The 19056-nt window shown below is 65.8% G+C and overlaps 1 protein-coding gene and 1 long non-coding RNA gene across 9 annotated transcripts; one reads left to right on the top strand and one right to left on the bottom strand.

The window, feature by feature from the left end:
* Positions 1-295: 295 nt before the first annotated feature.
* On the top strand, positions 296-17928 carry PEAR1 (platelet endothelial aggregation receptor 1). 8 transcript variants are annotated; one of them, XM_047840528.1, is made up of 24 exons: positions 1881-5564; positions 7115-7246; positions 8562-8707; positions 8888-8992; positions 9264-9364; positions 9972-10064; positions 10302-10545; positions 11184-11307; positions 11485-11621; positions 11702-11914; positions 12168-12342; positions 12424-12544; positions 13263-13426; positions 13523-13625; positions 13759-13905; positions 14118-14243; positions 15118-15246; positions 15344-15472; positions 15625-15837; positions 16058-16146; positions 16283-16418; positions 16594-16662; positions 16766-16999; positions 17461-17928. In XM_047840528.1, exons 3-24 carry the CDS (start codon positions 8607-8609, stop codon positions 17610-17612), a joined length of 3105 nt encoding a protein of 1034 aa, XP_047696484.1. In that variant the 5' UTR covers positions 1881-5564; positions 7115-7246; positions 8562-8606; the 3' UTR covers positions 17613-17928. The 8 variants fall into 8 exon arrangements, with proteins under 8 accessions (XP_047696485.1, XP_047696484.1, XP_047696483.1 ...); XM_047840527.1 differs by having other exon boundaries at positions 8546-8707; XM_047840523.1 differs by having other exon boundaries at positions 8042-8707.
* Positions 15815-18754, bottom strand: LOC125155322 (uncharacterized). Its single transcript, XR_007148141.1, has 4 exons — positions 18609-18754; positions 18380-18516; positions 16225-16539; positions 15815-15951 (listed from the first exon to the last, which is right to left on the bottom strand). It is a non-coding gene; the product is annotated as an uncharacterized LOC125155322 (long non-coding RNA).
* Between the last annotated feature and the right edge of the window lie 302 nt (positions 18755-19056).

Raw genomic sequence — 19056 nt, 5'->3', positions numbered from 1 at the left:
GAGTTCCCAGCCCCCTCCCCCGGCTCGCCCCCCCCCCGTCAGCGCCCCCCAGCCCCCCAGCCCCCCAGCCCCCGCAGCGTCCTCTTCCCCGGCACCTCCCTCTCCTGGCGCCCGCAGCCTCCCTAGCCCGCTCCCCCCACCTCCCCCGCGCCCCCTCAACACTTCCTGCCCCGCGGGGGCCCGGGGGCCCGCCCCCTTCCTGCCCCGCCCCGCCCCGCGGGCCGCACGCCCCGCCTCCCCGCCGGCCCGCCGGCCCCTTCTGGCCGCCCGGCGGTCCCCACCCCAGGCCGGCGACAGCCCGGGTCCGACGCAGGTGAGTGACTGCGCGCCCCCACCCGCTCCGCGACCTCCCCTACCCCGGGGAAGGACTGCGGGTACCCCTGCGCGAGGGTGGGGGCGGCGGAGGGGGCGAGGGCACTGGGGTCGCCCTCCCCGGGGGACTGCACGTAAGTGACCTGCAGCGACGTGTGGGGCCGGGCGCTCTCCCCAACCCGTGGCCCCCTCGGGGCTGGACGGAGAATGGGGTGCCGGCTCCTCTTCTTGGCCGAGGGGAGCCCCCAGATCTGGGAGTCCAGGCTGCTGGGGTTCTAGTTCACTCTGCCCCTTCCCGGCTGTGGGCCCTCTGTGCCTCAGTTTCTCGTGTCTAAGCGGGGAACCATAAGACACGGCGCCTACCACGGTTGTTGGGAGGCTCAGAGGAACAAAAACATGTCTCCTGCTCCGCTGGCGCGCCTGGTCTGGGCCATTGTTGGTGCTGGCGCCTCCCGGGGGAGGTTGGGGGGTGAGGGGAGGGCCAGGTGTGCGGCTCACAGCTTTGCCGGTTTTGAGCACAGAAGGCTGGCCAAAGGTCTCCAGCGTCTAGATGGTCAGAAAAGCCTGGGCTGGCAGATGATTTGGGGTGGCAGGCTGGGGAGGGGGCGGGGGTGGTCGGGCCCAGACAGGGGGACCCCAGCGAAGCCAGCCGGCGGCCCCACCCCATCTCCTGCCTCCCACCGGATTCTCACTCTCCTGTCCTGACCTTTTATGAGTGGCCTCTCCCGGGGCTGCTGCGCTGTGACCCTAGTCCCCAGGGATGGGAACAGCCTGTACTGGCCCCGAGTTTCCCAGGCTCAGCCAGACCTCCTCCCCAGGCGGGATTGGGCAAGGGGTCAGCTGTCACCCCTGGCCTCAGCGGGGGCTGGGCAGGGGAGCGGTGTGCACAGGGAGCTGTTTTCTGAACACCACGCCAGTCCAATGCGTGACGGAGTGCCTGCGCGTGTGCACGTGTGAACCAAGGGTGGGGGCCGCCGTCCTGTCTCCTGTCATCTGTCCCCTGCCGCTCCTCTCCCAGTCCTGAGGCCTCCTGAAGTCTATGGCGCACTCACCAGTGCAGCGAGGGCTGGCCACCTGGGAGCTGGGTGGGAGGCCAGGCCGGCCTCTCTGTCCCCCGCTCTTCACCGGGAGATGAAACCCAGCACTGGCATCCGTGCCTTCACTCCTGCCTGACCCCGCTCCCTATCAGACTTTCCCAGAAGAGGAAACTTGACTCTCCAGGCAGTCCACGAATCGAATGGGTCGGAAACCTGGATAGAGATAGAGGTCACTGGGCTGCTGTCTGCCTCCCTACCGCTGCCACCACAGCAGCTGCTGGGGAGGGGTACTGGGGAGGGGTGCTGGGGAGGGGTGCTAGGGAGGGTGCTGGGGAGGGGTGCTAGGGAGGGTGCTGGGGAGGGGTGCTGGGGAGGGTGCTGGGGAGGGGTGCTGGGGAGGGTGCTGGGGAGGGGTGCTGGGGAGGGTGCTGGGGAGGGGTGCTGGGGAGGGTGCTGGGGAGGGGTGCTGGGGAGGGTGCTGGGGAGGGGTGCTGGGGCCGGGCTGCTCCTCCACCACTGTGCTCCCCAGCCTCTCCTCTGAGTGGCCTCGGAAGCACTGAGTAACAGTCTCCCTGGAGGCAGGAGGGGCTGGCCATCGGCTCGGGGAGGGTGTCCGCACCACTCCTGGCTCATAATCGGGCAGGGAGAAGCCAGCAGGAGGAAGGGGAGACAGGGAAGGAGAGACAAAGACAAAAACAGAGCTAGGAGGAGACAAAAATACGGAAACAGAGGCAAAGGCAGAGGCTTCTGCAAACAGGGGAGAAAGGGCAGACTTAGGGAAACGGAGACCGCACCTAGAGAAGGAGCAGAAAGGGGGTGGAGACAGGAGAAGCAGGGTCAGAAGGCCAAAGAGAAATCACGGGGGAGGCGGTAAAGGGGCAGCACAGGCTTCAGGGTTCGATTGACCTGGTCCAGGCCCCTGCTCTGCCGTCGCTTGGCTGTGTGACCGGGGGCAAGTGACTTAACTTCTCTGGGATGCTTCTTTATCTCTGGAACGGGAAGCATGATAGCACCTACGTTTTGGGACTGCCGAGAGAATGGAGAGAGGTCGTCTAGCCCAGAGCGCACATTTAATCTGGGCCGGTGATGGCTCTTACAGCCCCCACGCGCGCAGGTGAAGGTCTCCAGAGAGAAATGGCGTGTAGGGAGCTCTGGGACATGGGGCCTCCTGGGTCCCCTCTCCCACCTCTGCCCCACCCCCACATAAGGCATGGGGGGCGCCCAGTCCCTCTGTTTCAGAGGGGGTGTGCGGATGGACAGTGAGGGGCATTGTCCCGGGGTCCCGAGGCCCGTGGTACAAGGTTAGGGTCCAGCCGTGTGGGCACACCCCCTGCTCTCCAGGCGACTCAGTGCCCCGCACGACTGTGCACTCGTCCCTTAGGAACTCAGAGGCCGGCGGTCAGGAGGGCAGGTCCGAGCCGCCTTCCCCTCTGTAAGGGTGGAGGCTCCTTCTGGACCCCACTTTCCGGCATCCTGCCAATCCTGGGTTTCGAGGGCCCTGGAAGGGGGGACCAGTTCTTCTGGCCGGTGAGCCGGGTTGAAGCCGCAGCCTCTGAGGGGGCTCCCTCAGCCCCCGAGCCCCACAGAGTCAGGTCAGGGCTTGCTGGAGTCAGAAGTTGGGCTCGGGCTTTATCGGGCCATCCCCTCTGTCAGGCGCGGAAAAGCGCCCTGACTCCACGGAGCTCCATTCCAGCGGGGAAGACCGACCTTCATAAGAACAGGAGTGGGGCATGGGGGCTGTGAGGGCACATCGGGGCAGTCTGACCACTAACAGCCCCGGAGGAATAAGACTGAGGGTGCCCCAGCCTGGTGGGGCAGCCAGAGCACAGACCCGCAGCCCCAACGCTGATCCCTGATGGGTCCATCAGCCCTGAAGGTTTCCAGGGGCTGCGAACTCCTGGGATGGCCTGGCTTAGTCCCACATGCCCCCGGAGGAGGGACACGGTGCTGAGCCCTTGGCTGGGGTCTGGGGAGTGCTGGTCCGTGCGGAGCTGGCCTCCGGGGAGAGCAGCCCAGGGCTCCTCTGGGCCAGGGGGGTCTGTGGTGGCTGGGCTGAGGGCCTGCAGGAGGGCCCGAGGGCGGGAGGAGTGTATGAAGCCTGCAGCCACTGAGGGGGCATCCTGGGAGAGGCTGTGAGGATGGGCCCCTGGCAGGCCTGGCTCCTGGTGCCCTTTCGTGTGGTGCGGGGAGCCACAGAGGGCTCTGGAGAGGGGCAGTGGCCGGAGCAGGGCTGTGCTTTCTGAGGGTGTCTGGCGGTGGCAGTGAGCGGGTGGGCCGGTGCTTTGCTCTTTGAAGCAGATCCTAATTCCCTTGTTGCCTCTGATGCCCGAGACCCCCACGTCCGCCTGTGGCTGCAGAGCGTGGCCGCCGGCACCCACGGGTGGCGGCAGGGGCCCGGACCGCACTGGCGCCGGCCTCCGGCAGGCACGCGATGCGATGCGTGCGTGGTGATTCAGAATCCCTGCAATTTCCCTATTTCCTGATGAGTAAACAGGTCGGGCTGAGGACCCTCTAGCTTCTGTTTCCTGAGCCACAGAGAACACCAGGCCGGCCCCTCACCCCTGCCCCCTTCCCGCCCAGCCTCTGGCTCACACACAGGCTTCCTGTCCCTCCATCCGGCAGACATTCCTGGCTGCAAAAGGCCTGGCTGGGTGCGGGAGGGGCTGGGCGCTCGCGTGTGCAGGCGTGTGCACGTGCGCGGACGTGGAGAGAGCGGCCCAGGCTGCCGGAGCTGGGTCAGGGTGCGTCCCTGCGTGGAGAGGGAGGGAGGAGTCTTCCGACGGGGGTCTAGCTGCCGAGCGGGGAGGACTAAGTGACCCTGTCTCCATGGAAAGACAGATCTGGAAACGGCACAGAGAGAGAGAGAGAGAGACGGGGAAGGAGACAGACAGACAGACAAGGGAGACACAGGGCAAGGCAGCCCCGGGCACAAGCTAAGACACTCGGCCTGGTGAGCCGAGTGCGGCCCGAGTTCCCCTCCCGCGCCACACCTCAGGATGGATTCCCTAGTGCAGTCAACACACCGCACGACTGTGCTGTACCCGACGGCCTTGATATAGGAAAGGAAGGAGAGAGACAGAAAGACACAGACCAAGGAACTGATGGAGGAAGAAAAAAAAAAAAAGGCAGAAAGCAAAGAGTTTTTGATGAGGAACAAGACAGAAACAAAAAGAGGCAGAGAGCCTAGAACGTGGGGGATTCTGTTTCTGCACCAGCGCAGGTCCTCTGAGCTGCTTCTGGTCTGAGGCTCTGTTCCGGGGCGGTCACGGGAACTAGCAGTCCCAGCCCTCACTGCACCCCGTGAGATGTGGGGGTTATTCTCCCATTTTACAGAGGGGGAAATGGAGGCTGGAGGCCCACGGGGCTCGAGCGATGTGCTCAAAAGTGACAACTTGTAAGCCCTAGAACCTTTGGATTCCAAGATGAGAGGGAGGACAGACAGAGGGAGAGGAGAGGAGGGGCCACCGGGACCCAGCAAGGCGCTGGGGGCTGGGGGGAAGCAGAACCCAGGCGGTCCAACTCATCAGCCGCCTTTGGCTTCAAGACATACCTGGCGGGCAGCCCGTGGTTCTGAGGGATCAGGTTTTGTGGGGGGTCTGGCCCCTCCCCACCCCCACTTCCCTTCTCTGTGCCAGCAGCTAAGGCCCCATTCCCGGATCATCCTGGGGGTTCTTCAGAAAAAAAAACAAACAAACAAAAAACAAGAAATGGCTTTTCTTGGAATTAATGCTCAAAGGGCCAAGGGCGCCAAGGGCGGTGGGGACGGGGATGGGCTCAGGAGACCCCGGACCCCGGCCGCCATCCTGGTGACGGCGAACGTAACTCCTGTATTAATCCTGGGGACAGCCCTACAAAGGGAGGTGCTATCGTCCGCATTTTACAGACCAGGGAACTGAGAGCTGGCGTTCATCACCCAGCTCAGAGGGCACCCTTCGCTGCCCCACCTCCTGGAGAAGAGCCCCGAGGAAGCCCTCTTGCTCTCTTCCTCCTACAGAAACGGATCACCTCCTGCCCACAGGGAGCTCGGACCCAGAGTCATTTCCCTCCTGCTAAGGGGGCCGGGGCACCAGGAGGGCAGGGCTCCCCACCAGAGGGGACCCGGCTGCTGCGGCTGGGGGCTGGGGGCCGGGGCCTGGCCGGAGACCCAGCTGCCTTGCATCTCGAGGTGGAGGAGAGAAGACTGACTGCAAATGCATCCCGGTTCCCACGCCTCTGGTCTGTCCTTGTGGCAGCTCCCCCCTCCGCCTCCCCCCCCCCGCCCCCTCCCTGCTCCCCCTCTGCATAACTGAGGCTGTTACACAGAGATGCAAAGCCCCTGGGATTCCCCGGGTGGGCCGGATTGATGGGAAGCGTGGTTGGGGTGGGGAGGCTGTCGCACTCTGGGTCTTTGCTCCTGCTGGCTGTGTGGCCCCGGGTGGGGGACTTACCCGCCCTGTGTCCTCACCTGTAGAGGGCGTACTGCACCCACCACTGTGGATTTCATACGCAGCTCCCTGCCTTTCTCCACGCAGTAGATGATGCCTTCTTGTGAGGGCAGGTGGGGGCCTACAGGGAGGGGGAATGGGGCGCCCTCAGGGACCGCAGTGTGGGCCCCGGGGCAGGACGGGGCCGGACGGGAGTCAGAGCTGTCTGGTTCAAACCCCCCGGAGGGGAGTGTGTGCAGGCACATGGGCCCCGATGCTGGTGGGCCCGGGGGTGTTAGGGAAGGACAGGCCAGGGCCTCAATTTCCCCAGCCCCTTGGGGACAAAGTCTCAGATGGAAACAAGCTGGGGGACCAGGCTGGGGCTCTGGGCTCCTGGTCAGGCCTGTGTTCCTTCTCTCCTCAGGGGCTGAGGTCCCTCAGGCCAACCGCTTCTCTTCCCTGCCGGGATCCCCCACCCTCCCTCCCTGCGGACCACCCACTGGTGGTGGACCCACCCGGGCTCCAGTCCCACTGCTGACCAGCTGGGGCCTCCCCTGCATTCCGGGAACGGAGGCCCTCTGGGAAAACAATCTCCCCCACCCCTGCAGCCAGCTAATCTCTGGTTGTCAGGGCCCAGGCCTCCTCATGCCCCCTGCCCACCTCCTGAAGCCCTCAGGTGAACCATTTCCTCTAGAAGTTGGTCTGGGAGGCAGTGACTGTCCACAGGGCTCTGACCTGTCTCCACGGGGTAGGTCCCACTGCAGCCTTGAGCTCTGGCGACAGATCCAGGAGAGGGGGTCCCTGTGGGTCTGGATGTGAGGCTCACCCAGGGGCCAGGGTGACGACCTGAATCCATTCAGACTGAGCCCCAGTGAGGACAGTGAGGGTCCACGGAGAGGTCAGCGTGGAGAAGACCTTGGGGTGGAGAGGGGGGATGTGTGACGGCTCGGGGCCCTGCCAAGGGAGGGCCAGGCAGGGAGGGGTCAACTGGGTGCTGACAGGGATGGCCCTGGAGGTGGGCCCCACACCTGGGAAGGTGGCCGGTGCAGGGCAGGGTGGAGGGGATAGTTTGGGGGTGGCGGGAGAAGGGACGATGTGGGGGGTGCCCTGGGACAGACCGGTGACCCTGTCTGAAGGACACTTCCGACTGGCCAGGCTCTCTGAGGACAGGCTGTTTCCTCTGAAGCCCTTCAGAGGGGGACCACGGTGCTCAGCTCAGAGACAACCTAACAGAAAGAGTCTTCTGGCCCTGCCCCCTGCACCCCACCTTCTGAATTCAGGGTGTCAGGAAGAGGGAGCCCATGACCCTGCTCTCCTCCCCCACATCACACATTCTAGCCAGGCTCTATTTCCTGTTTTCAGGCTCCATATCCTGAGCGCTGGGATCCCCCAGGACGCTCCCTGGCGCCCCCCAGGCCCCTGGGCCCAGGGCCTAGCCGCCCTGCCCCTTGGCTCAGCTGAGCTTCTCAGGCTGCAGGAGGCCATAGAGGCCTGGTGAGTTACTGGAGGACCGAGGATGGTTGGGGGAGCACAGAGAAGGCTAGGGGTGGACACGTGCCCCAGGGGAGCGGTGACAGGGCCACCAGCCAGAGGACCAAAGGGAGGAAAGCCCGTGGGCCAGCAGGCGGTATGGGGGGGGGCAAGAGACAGCGGGAGGCATTTTGGGGCTGAAGCAGAGGGCAACATGGGGTTAAGTCAGGGAGCACCTCTCTCAGACCTGGAGGGCTGGAGCGCTGCCGCCCCAGGGACCCTGGGAGCGTGTGGGTGGGGGGCATGGGGTGGGGCCAGGCAGCAGGCATTCCAGAGATACTCAGGGGGGCCAGGGGCCAGCAACCATGGCCTTTCTCTCTTCTCGGGAAAATTATAAGCAGATGTGGGCGCCTCGGGGAGGCAGAGAGCAAGGAGCCAGGACAAGTTGTAGGAACACTGAACCCAGAATCTGAAACCGGCTGCGGGGGCGGCCGCTCAGGAGCTCAGCCCCGCTCAGGAGCCAGAACAGACCCTGCTGAGGTCCTGACCTGCTTCCCACCCACTGGGCGAGGCCGGGTTGGAGGGGGCGGAGAGGAGCTGTTTCCAGATGGCCAATGGGGTGGCCAGAGGGAGGTGGGGGCTTCTTCTGTCCGAGGCCGGGTTGGGGACGTCCTCGGGCAGTAGTCCCCGGAGCTGGGTACGGAGGTGCCCTGGCCAGGGTTTAACAGGTGCCTCTGGCGGGTGCGGATGAGGCTGCCCCTGGTCTGTGGTGTTGGCCCATGTCCCCCATGGAAGTAATTCCCCAAGCCTGATTTCTAGCTCCTGATGTGTCGTCTGTGAGCGGGGAGCTGGGCAGAGACGCACACAGTTGGCTCCCGCGAGCCCGGGCGAGCAGGTGCCCGCACGCCCGTGGTCAGGAGGGGCCTCCTTCAGGGCCACCCGGTCCCGCCCCAGCCCCGCGCCTCCTGCGGCCGCTCTCCACCTGCACACATGCGGGCCGGGAAGCCCCCCGCTTGAGGCGGCCGACTCCCTTCCGGAACCTTGGCTGTTGGAAAGTCCTTCCTCCAGCTGAGCCCAGGTGGGCCTCCCCCCGGACTTCCCCGCTGGCCCCGGCCTCACACCTTGGTACCAAGGTCAAAGTGCCCTGGGCTGGGGCTCAGAGATACCAGGCAGGATCCCCTTCCCGGGAAGAGGCACTGGCTGGTGGTGTGTGAGTGAAGGGTGCTGGGAGGGCGGGGCGGGGAGGGGGCACGGTCTGCAGAGAAGGAGGGGTGACGAGAAGAGAAGAGAAGGCAGGGGGACAAGAGGCAGCCGCCTCTGCAGACACTTGGTCCTCCAGGCTGTGGCTCTGCGCCGGTCCCCCGCTCTGCCCCTGGCCTCTGCAATGCCACCAGCTCTGCGTGCCCTCCTTCTCCTGGGCCTGAGCCTGCGGCTGGCTGGAGCCCTCAACCCCAGTGACCCCAACACCTGCAGCTTCTGGGAAAGGTGAGGGGTGCCTGCTCCCCGGGTCTCCTCCTCCTCTCCTTCCCAGCCTCCCTGCCCCTCTGCAGCCCTCCCCTCCCTCCTGGTTCTGCTCTCTGCTCCTCCAGGCCCCCCTGACTCCAGCTCTGACCCCGTCCTGTCCTTAACCACCCCCCCCCCGCCCCTCCTCTCCCTGTCCGGCAGCTTCACCACCACCACCAAGGAGTCTCACTCCCGCCCCTTCAGCCTGCTCCCCTCGGAGCCCTGCGACCGGCCCTGGGAGAGCCCCCACACCTGCCCCCGGCCCACGTGAGTGCCCACCCCGCCCCGCACACCCTCATTCTCTCCTCGGAGACTCGGAGGCAGAGGCACTCAAGGCGTGGCTTGGGGAGGCTGGTGTGGGGTGCGCCGCGGGGTCGGGTGGGGGGCCTGGGGGGAACGCTCCTTCTGTGCTCCCCCGGCCCAGAGCGGCGAGCGGTGCCCCTGCCGCCCCTGTGCCACGTGGTGGGCGGGGGCGGGGCGGGGCGGGGGACAGCCCGGCCGCAGCAGGGGGGCTGAGGGCCGCCTCGCGGTCTCCTAGGGTTGTCTACAGGACGGTGTACCGCCAGGTGGTGAAGACAGACCACAGGAAGCGACTCCAGTGCTGCCGGGGCTTCTATGAGAGCAGCGGGATCTGTGTCCGTGAGTCCTGGGGGGCCGTGTCCCCCCCTGCCGCCCCGGGTGTGTTCCCGGGATGGCAGCCGCCACTTGCTGCCTGTGTCTCCAGCTGACCCCGTGTGTCTCCCGCCCCTTCTCTCTGAGCCCCGGGGCAGCCTCTCTCTGTCTCTGTCACTGTGGGTCTGGGTCCATCGCTATCTCTTCTCATCCCTGTCTGTCTGTTGCCGTCTGTCTCTGACTTGTCACTGCCCAGTCTCTCCTGCACCCCCAAACTCCTGTCCCCACCCCCCTCCGTCCTGCCTAACCCCCACCCAGCCCACCCCCTCTGCACAGCATCCATGTCTGGTCCCTACCTGAGGAGCCCCTGTCCCTTTTCCCAACAAGGTGCTTGGAGAATGTCACAGAGAGGGGCTGGGGAGCCTTGAGTCCTGGCCCCCTGTCTTCTGCGTCTCAGAGGCAGAAAAATGCTAGTGCTTCTGGGGAGAGTCAGCCTGCCCCCCCCCCCGCCCCCCGTCGCCCCGGGGCAGAAAAGGATGGGAGGGAGGAGTGTCACCCAGCGACACCCCCCAAGAGGAGGATGGGCGGGTGGGGGCAGGGGAAGCACAAACCCCTTCCTTCGTCTCTGCCCCAGCGCTCTGTGACCAGGAGTGCGTCCATGGCCGCTGTGTGGCACCCAATCAGTGCCAGTGTGTGCAGAACTGGAGGGGTGACGACTGTTCCAGTGGTGAGTAGCCGGTGACCGCAGGTCCCAGGACCCCGGGCGGCGCCCTCCTTACCACCCACGGGTGCTCACGCCCCGGGACAGTCACCCACAGGAGCCCCATAGCCGCCACGGCCCTTTCGGGAGGGGGGGTGCTACAGGGCACGGGTATGGGGGGCTGGGGGACAGAGCCCAGGGCTGAGTGGAGGCTAGGGAGGGGTGAGACCCCTGGTGACTCCCTTCTACCCTCCCCGCCCCCAGGGTGTGCCCCAGGAGTGTGGGGGCTGCAGTGTGACAAGCCCTGTCACTGTGGCAACGGCAGCTCCTGTGACCCCAAGAGTGGAGCGTGCTCCTGCCCCCCCGGCCTGCAGCCCCCACGCTGCCTGGAGCCCTGCTCCCCGGGCCACTATGGTCCCGCCTGCCAGTTCCACTGCCTGTGCCACGGAGCACCCTGTGACCCCCAGACCGGAGCCTGCTTCTGCCCCCCAGAGAGGACTGGGGCCAGGTGCATAATGGGGTCACAGCCACAGGGCCCCACGAGCATACACAGGGATCCGAGGGGACTCAGGCTCCCAAACGGGATGGGATGCAGAGGCCAAGTTCCTCGCCCAGCTCTGCCGCCTGCTAGCTGAGCGACCTTGAGCAGATCGACCCCTCATGGGCTTGTGCCGGTCTGTGAAGCGGGAACAGTGTCCTCCACCCGGGAGGCTTGCTGTGAAGACAGCCCGAACCTGTGTGTGTGCGAACATGTTGTGAGGTGGGGCTGACACAGGGTCCCAGGTGGCCTGTCGGCCTGTCGCAAGGAGGTGGAGGCAGAGTGGGGAGATGTGCACCAGGCAGAGGTCAAGAAGGGTCCGGCCTCAGAGGAGCCGGGGAGGGGAGCCGTCTGGGGCCCGGAACAGAGGTGCTCGGGGGTGGGGGGAGTGCACAGGCTGTTCCCCTTGCCATCTGGTGGTGCTGGCTGTCCCCACCACTTCTCTCCTCCTGGAAACCTTTGCTTTCTGACTCCTGCAGTCCCCAGCAGGGACCAGAGCCCGGAATTCAGGACTTGCCCTGAGAGAGGCGTGCAGGCGGCCAGCCCTGGGAGGCCCAGCCGGGGCGCGGGCTGCTTGTGTGCACACTGACCTCGACCGCTTTACCCAGCAGCTGTGAGATACCCTGTGTCCCGGGCACCGTGGGCTTCTTCTGCCCCAGCACCTATCCTTGCCACAACGGGGGCGTCTTCCAGGCCTCCCAGGGCTCCTGCAGCTGCCCGCATGGGTGGATGGTAGGCTGGGGCGGGGGTATGGGGTGGTTCTGGGCAGGACTGGGAGGAGGATGCCTGGGAAGGGGGTGGGCTCTGGGGACCCTGCGGAGGTTTGAAGTTGGGGGGGGGTATGAAGGGGCCCTGTGCCCAGGGGGAGTGGCAGGCACCCAGGGCTCTGTCCACCTTCTGCCTCTCCAGGGCATCATCTGCTCCCTGCCCTGCCTCGAGGGCTTCCACGGACCCAACTGCTCCCAAGAGTGTCGCTGTCACAATGGTGGCCTCTGCGACCGCTTCACTGGGCAGTGTCGCTGCGCTCCGGGCTACACGGGGGATCGGTGAGTGGCTTCGGCGAGGGCGGGTGGGGGGTGGGGCGGGGGTGGGCGCCGCCGCCGGGGCTCACTCGGCTGGCGCCCAGGTGCCGTGAGGAGTGCCCCGTGGGCCGCTTCGGGCAGGACTGTGCGGAGACGTGCGACTGCGCGCCCGGCGCCCGCTGCTTCCCGGCCAACGGCGCGTGTCTGTGCGAACACGGCTTCACCGGGGACCGCTGCACCGAGCGCCTCTGCCCCGACGGCCGCTACGGCCTCAGCTGCCAGGAGCCGTGCACCTGCGACCCAGAGCACAGCCTCAGGTGCGCCGCGGGGCCCGCGCTCACGGGTGCCGAGGCTGGGGCAGGCCAAGCCCCAGGGCGGGACAGATGTCGCAGAAGGCAGAGGGAGGGGCCTCGGGGAGGGGGGCGGGGGCGCGCTCGGAACGCCCCCCGCCCCCGGTTCCGCGAAGCCCCCCGCGCGCGCGAGCGCGCGCGCTGCGCGGAGGGGCCGGTGGGGGGGGGGCGGCCGGGCGCGGACCCCGCAGCTCTGACGGCGCCGCCCCTCCCGCCGCAGCTGCCACCCGATGAGCGGGGAGTGCGCGTGCCTGCCGGGCTGGGCCGGCCTGCACTGCAACGAGAGCTGCCCGCAGGACACGCACGGGCCCGGCTGCCAGGAGCATTGCCTCTGCCTGCACGGCGGCGTGTGCCAGCCCGACAGCGGCCGGTGCCGCTGTGCGCCCGGCTACACGGTGAGGCGCGGCCCGGCGGGGCCCCGGGGGCGCGGCGCGGCGGAGCCGGGCCGCCCGCTCACAGTCCGGCCCCGCTTTCAGGGCCCGCACTGCGCCAGCCTCTGCCCGCCTGACACTTATGGAGTCAACTGCTCCGCACGCTGCTCCTGCCACAACGCCCTGGCCTGCTCGCCCATCGACGGCGCCTGCGTCTGCAAGGAGGGTGAGGGCGTGGGGTGTCCGGGGAGGGGCGACGTGGGGGCGGGCCCACGGGAGAGAAGGCGGGCCCGGGGCGGGGGCGGGGCTGCAGGGTGAGGGCGGCGCCCCTGGGTAGCAGCAGCTGGACGGTGGGAAAGTAGCCAGCCTACTTCCTTCCTGGAATATCCACTTTGTTTTTCTTCAACCACAAAAATCCTGCTTGCGCTTAAGGCCCAGGCCAGAAGGCCCCTCTCGGCGAGCATTCCTCACCCTCTGTCATCTAGAACCGCGCGATGGCAGGGCCAGGAGGGACTTCTGAGACCTACCCGGGTGGCCCGTTGGCCACCTCTAGGCTGGATTCTAACACGGATGTGTTTTATTTGGGCGGTTCTCTTGTTATGTTTAACCAGCCTCCGGTCTGCAGTCGCCTGCCCTCCCCGTAGTCTGCCGCGTGATCTGTGTAACTCATTTAGTTACCTGGTGGGGCCTGTAAGCACTTGGGTCGCTGCCAGCTCCCCTCATTCTGCAGGAGAGGCAGGCCCCACAAGGGGGTGGCTCGCCGCCGGCGGCCGCTCTGCCTCTGTCCGGCTTCTACCAGTGTATATGCCGGTCCCCCGTGTGGGCCCGGAGGGCCCCCAGCCCACCCCCGGCTCGGAGCCCAGAGCCTGGCACGGCTGAGGCCTGGTGTGTGCTACCCCGGGAGGGCTGGAGCCCTAGGCCTACCTGCAGGGCTCTTCTTCCAGGTTGGCAGCCTGGTAACTGCTCTGTGCCCTGCTTACCTGGAACCTGGGGCTTCGGTTGCAACGCCAGCTGCCAGTGCGCCCACGAGGCAGCCTGCAGCCCCCAGACCGGGGCCTGTACCTGCACCCCTGGGTGGCAGGGGGCCCACTGCCAGCTCCCGTGCCCGGTAAGCACTCAACAGCCTGTCTGCCCAGGGAATGGCGGGTCGCAGCCTCCTCCCTGCCAGCTGACTGGCCTGCCCCCACCCCACCCCCTCTCCAAGAAGGGACAGTTCGGTGAAGGCTGTGCCAGTCGCTGTGACTGTGACCATGCTGACGGCTGTGACCCCGTTCACGGACGCTGCCGTTGCCAGGCTGGTTGGACGGGTGAGCATTCTAGGTGTCCAGGCCCCAGGCCCACAGCGGAGTTGGGGGATGCATCCTAAGTAAGTGTGTCCAGAAGAGCCCCTGTGGACACCGGGGGCCCAGGCTGGGCTCACCCTACCCTTCTCTCCCACAGGCACCCGCTGCCACCTGCCCTGCCCCGAAGGCTTCTGGGGGGCAAACTGCAGTAACACCTGCTCTTGCAAGAATGGGGGCACCTGCATCCCCGAGAACGGCAATTGCGTGTGTGCGCCTGGGTTCCGAGGCCCCTCCTGCCAGAGATGTGAGGCCCCCCCTTCCTTCCCCCTACCTGGGGCCTGTAAGCACTTGGGCGGTGCTTACAGCAGTAGGGGGCGGTGCAACATCAGTTGCCGGAAGCCCCGCCCCCACTACCCCGCTCCAGTGGGAGGGAGGGAGGGAGATAGTGGGTCAAGGGCTGGCTGAGGGATCTCCCCTGCCCCCCAGTCACCGCCAGTCTCTCTCCCACTCCCACAGCCTGCCAGCCTGGCCGCTATGGCAAACGCTGTGTGCCCTGCAAGTGTGGTAACCACTCCTCCTGCCATCCCTCGAATGGGACCTGCTACTGTCTGGCTGGCTGGACGGGCCCCGACTGCTCCCAGCGTACGTGCTGGCCTGTGTGGGGGACTGCGTGTGTGTGCTGAGAGGCGGGCTGAGGGCCAGAGGCTCCTGTTCCCCTGCTGCGGGGCGTAAAAGCCTCTGCACCCGCTTGGATTCGGTAACTTATGTAAACAACGCGAACAGATCCATAGCGGGTGTCCCCTACACGCCGGGTCCTGTTCCACGTGCTCAGGGAACACCCACCCTTCCGCACGGGACGCCTGGGAAGGGCATTACTCGACCAGGCGCGGGATGGGGGGAACCCCAAGCTTGGTTTTGGGCACGTGCCTTTATCCCCTCTGCGCTTTTCAATTTATATTTATTTGTATGTGGCTTCCTCCCCCCATAAATATATAAAGAACATCACGGAAAAGGTTAGTCCCCCAAACCACAGACAGCAAGTGTTGCAAACGGGAAATGAGGAGCTGTGGCCACAAGAAAGGCGGGGTGCAGGCGTGGCGGTGGGCGAGGGGCATATCTAGGGGAAGAGTTTCCCATAGGATGCGGTCCCGGCTACCATTAGATTATCTGCTAGTGTCACACACACAGAAGTTATGCCTCAAAGGGTTTACTTCTCTCTTATGATAAAGACGTAAAAAAGAAACCAGAGCTAAGCAATGCAGGGTAGTTTGAAAGCCTTTGGTTGTCTGGCCCTGGCCCCGCGAGTCTGAAATGGCTGCTAGATAGACAAGTGCAGGTTCCAGTAGGCAGTTGGGCACGTGATAAGCATGTGTGACTCATCGGTGTGCGGCTGCGGTTCAAAAACTTGGTGTCCCCGGGAGACCAAGGCTGAGAAGATTTCAGGGAGCTGGGAGCTGAGGGTTCATCCAGACGGGGGTGGCCCTGCCCCACCGGACAGCCACCTTGTCTCCTGCAGCGTGCCCTCTAGGACACTGGGGAGCCAACTGCGCCCAGCCCTGCCAGTGCCGCCAGGGGGGGGCCTGCCACCCCCAGGATGGGAGCTGTTTCTGTCCCCCAGGCTGGACTGGATACCTCTGCTTAGAAGGTACCCAGAGAAGGAAACTCCCGCCCCGCCCCCAAGCCCAAGGCGGACACTGCAGATCTGGGTCCCTCAACCCCACTGCTCCTTGCCTGTCCCGCAGGCTGCTCTCCGGGGATGTTCGGTGCCAACTGCTCCCAGTCCTGCCAGTGTGGTCCTGGAGAGAGGTGCCACCCGGAGACGGGAGCCTGTGTGTGTCCCCCGGGGCACAGCGGCGCCCCCTGCAGGATTGGTGAGTTCTCCTGTTGGCCCCGATGGTCCCCAGGGCACCGGGACCCGGTCCCCTCATGGGCCCTGCCCCCCTCCCAGGGCCTGTCCTATGCGGGCACCCCCAGCTCACGGGCAGAGCCAAGACTGCGCTGAGCAGCCACCCCATCCCCCTAGGAAGCCAGGAGCCCTTCACCATGATGCCTACCTCTCCGGTGGCCTATAACTCGCTGGGGGCAGTGATTGGCATCGCGGTGCTGGGGTCCCTGGTGGTGGCCCTGCTGGCACTGTTCGTCGGCTACCGCCATTGGCAAAAAGGCAAGGCACACCAACACCTGGCCGTGGCCTACAGCAGCGGGCGGCTGGATGGCTCTGAGTACGTCATGCCAGGTGAGCTGGCCCGGGGGCGGGGGACAAGACGCGGGGCTGGCGCGTGGGCTCCGGGCGGATGGGGTGCGGGGCTCCCGTGTCCCTCCCTGGACCCGGAAGAGGCGAAGCGGGGAGCTGGAGGGGAGAAGAGAGGTCAGATCTGCCGGGACAGAACAACTGTCTCGGGCCCGGGCCTCTCGCTGACCGGCCAGGTCACGATGCGCCCCGTCTGTTCGCGCAGATGTCCCTCCCAGCTACAGCCACTACTACTCCAACCCCAGCTACCACACCCTGTCACAGTGCTCACCGAAACCCCCGCCCCCGAACAAGGTCAGTGCTGGGGGAGGGAAGGCACCGCGGTTGGCGGGGCGGTGCGGGGGGGGGGGGGGGGGTGCGGCGCACACCTACTTCTCTGGAAAGCTCCATCCTTGTGTGTTCTCTCCCCCTTCCGCCTCTCCCCTATCAGCTTCCGGGCAGTCAGCTCTTCGGCAGCCTGCAGGTCCCTGAGCGGCCAGGGGGCGCTCACGGGCAGGATAACCACAGCACCCTGCCTGCGGACTGGAAGCACCGCCGGGAGCCCCCTGCAGGGCCTCTGGACAGGGGTAGGAGCCTGGAGGCCGAGGCGTCTGGAGAGGGGGGCTTGTGCGGCCCAGCACCCCGCTCCCTCGGAGCCTGTGTGTCCGCAGAAGGGTCCTGGGCTCTGGTTCCGGGGCAGGTGGGAGCCTGGGGAGGAGCGCGGGGTCTGACTGCTCATTGCCTCCCTCTCCCCCTGCGCAGGTAGCGGCCGCCCGAGCTACAGCCACAGCTACCGTAGCAGCGACGGCCCAGGCCCGTTCTCTGGTAAAGGTACGGGGGCAGGGGTGAGGCAGGAGGCCGAGCTGGGGTTTGGGCGCCAGTGCGCCCACAGAGCCTGACTCCTTTCCCCTCTCCTTGGGGCCCATCTCCGAAGAGGGGCTGGGGGCCAGCGTGGCTTCCCTGAGCAGCGAAAACCCCTACGCCACCATCCGGGACCTGCCCAGCCTCCTCGGGGGCCTCCGGGAGAGCAGCTATGTGGAGATGAAAGGCCCCCCCTCAGGGTCTCCCCCCAGGCAGCCCCCTCCACTCCGGGACAGCCAGAGGCGGCGACACCCCCAGCCACAGAGAGACAGTGGCACCTATGAACGGCCCAGCCCTCTGACCTATGGTGAGTCCCCCTTCTCCGCTGGGGCAGGGGCTACAGGGAAGCAGGACGAGGGAGGGAGAAAGAAGGGTCGGGGGGAGAGAGCACAGAGCGGGCCCGGTGCAGCACCAAGAGCGTGGACCTTGGGGTCAGACTGGGCTCGCACAGGCATCACGTCTGGGAAGTCACGTTGCCTCCGAGGGCCTGTGAGTGGTGGCCTGCCTCCCAGGGCTGAGGATTTGAAATGGTCCGACAGCACCTGACTTGTGGCGTTGGTACCCAGAAAAGAGGGGAACAAGGTTGGGGACAAAGTGTCCTCATAACCTATGAGGTGGGCAGGTCAAGGTGGCCTCCCGACGGCAGCTGAGGAGATACACAAACTGGCACCGTCCGTCGTCTGTCTGTGGGCAGGAGGGGCTGGGGACGGGAGGCGAGGGGTGAGGAGGGAGGAGCCACCTCCCGCCCTGTCCCTTCTCTGTCCCCAGATGGAGACTCTGTGGGCTCCCAGCCCCCACTGCCTCCGGGCCTGCCCCCTGGCCACTACGACTCCCCAAAGAACAGCCACATCCCTGGACACTATGACTTGCCCCCAGTACGGCATCCCCCGTCACCCCCAGTTCGGCGCCAGGACCGCTGAGGGGTCGGGGTGGTGCGCAGAGGCCAGTACCTGCCCTTGGCGGCCCAGGGCTGGGGGCAGAGCCTGCTGTACCCTGCCAGGAGCGGGGAGAGGACCGGCAGGCTGTGAGCGCGAACACGCCTGACAGAGGAAGCGAATGTCCGGGACACCGGGGCCTGGATCCCGGGTTCCATCGTGGGAGACACCGGTCAGCAGGAGGCCTGCCTTCCCTTTTGTACGTTTCGCAACCTGCTGCTCCCCAGGGCCCCAAGGCCTTTGTACATAAACTGGTGGGTTGAATGTTGCTGGAAAACTCTGATTTCGGATTAATGTCAAAGATGTATATTGGGCTCCTTTTCTGCGCACTCCAAGGCTGTGTGTATGTGTGTGTGTGTGTGTGTGTGTGCGCGTGCAGAGGGCCTCCAGGCACACACCCTGTCTGGGGCACACACTGTGCAGTCGAGAGGCAGCCCAAACCCAGCGAACTCCAGCAACAGCCTAACTGGCCTCCTTGCACACTGGCACCTGTTCCAACCGGCTGCTCAGAATAGACAGTGGTTAGTTACCTGTGTGTGGACGTCTTCGTGGGTGCCCCATGGCTCTGGGACCAGACTCAGAACTGTCACAGGCCTTAGGGGCTCTGCTGGCCTGGCCTGTCTTCAGCCTCACCTTGAACTGTATTCACTGTCACTCCGTTCTAGTCACCCTGGGCTCTAGATCCACCTACCAGCCACACTTCTTCCTACCCCGGGGACTTTGCACATCCGGTGCTCTTGTCTTCCGCTCACCTGTTAGCTGCTACTTGTCCCTCACATCCGGTCCTCAGGGAAGCGCCTCTCTTGCTCCCCTCTGTTGTGCAGCACTGATTCCAGCTGTGTTCATCCACCGGGATACCTGCAGAAGGTCCTCAGGGTACCAGTCCTCCCTGTGATGTGGTGTTTGTGGGATCATTTGATTAATCTCTGCCTCCCCCCTCCCCCCCCCCCCCACTGTAGGCTCCCTGGAGGCAGGGATCACGTAATATGCTCAACATCAGTTCCCCTTGGTATACAGTAGGCACTCAATAAATGTTCCCCAAAGGGCGAGCGGCTAAGTGAGCTGAAAGCACCAGTGGTAAGTGCCATTAAGTAGGCAGCCTGCGAACTGAGCTGAGGGGCGGCACGTGTGGGCCGCTTCCCGGAAGAGTGGCACGTGCACAGGGCGGCACAGGAGGTCGGCGCCAAGGCTCCCAGGCGGGAGGTGCTGGCAGTGGCAGGGGGGAGCAGAGCTGGGTGGGCTGCGGAGGCTGGAGGCGGGAAAGCAGCGGGGAGAGGGGAGGCTCACAAGGGCTGTGGAACCGCGGGGGCTAGACGACCTGAGGACTTTGAATCCAGGATTTCTGAGAAGCGAGATCCGCCTCGTGACCTCATTAGCGGACCCACTAGCTGCGCACACTTCCCAGAGGCTAACCACACGGGGGGCCGGG

Source organism: Prionailurus viverrinus, chromosome F1 (assembly GCF_022837055.1).
Source record: "Prionailurus viverrinus isolate Anna chromosome F1, UM_Priviv_1.0, whole genome shotgun sequence".
NCBI lineage: Eukaryota > Metazoa > Chordata > Mammalia > Carnivora > Felidae > Prionailurus > Prionailurus viverrinus.
The sequence above is the reverse complement of the archived record's forward strand: the minus strand, read 5'-3'. Positions and strand labels throughout refer to the sequence as shown.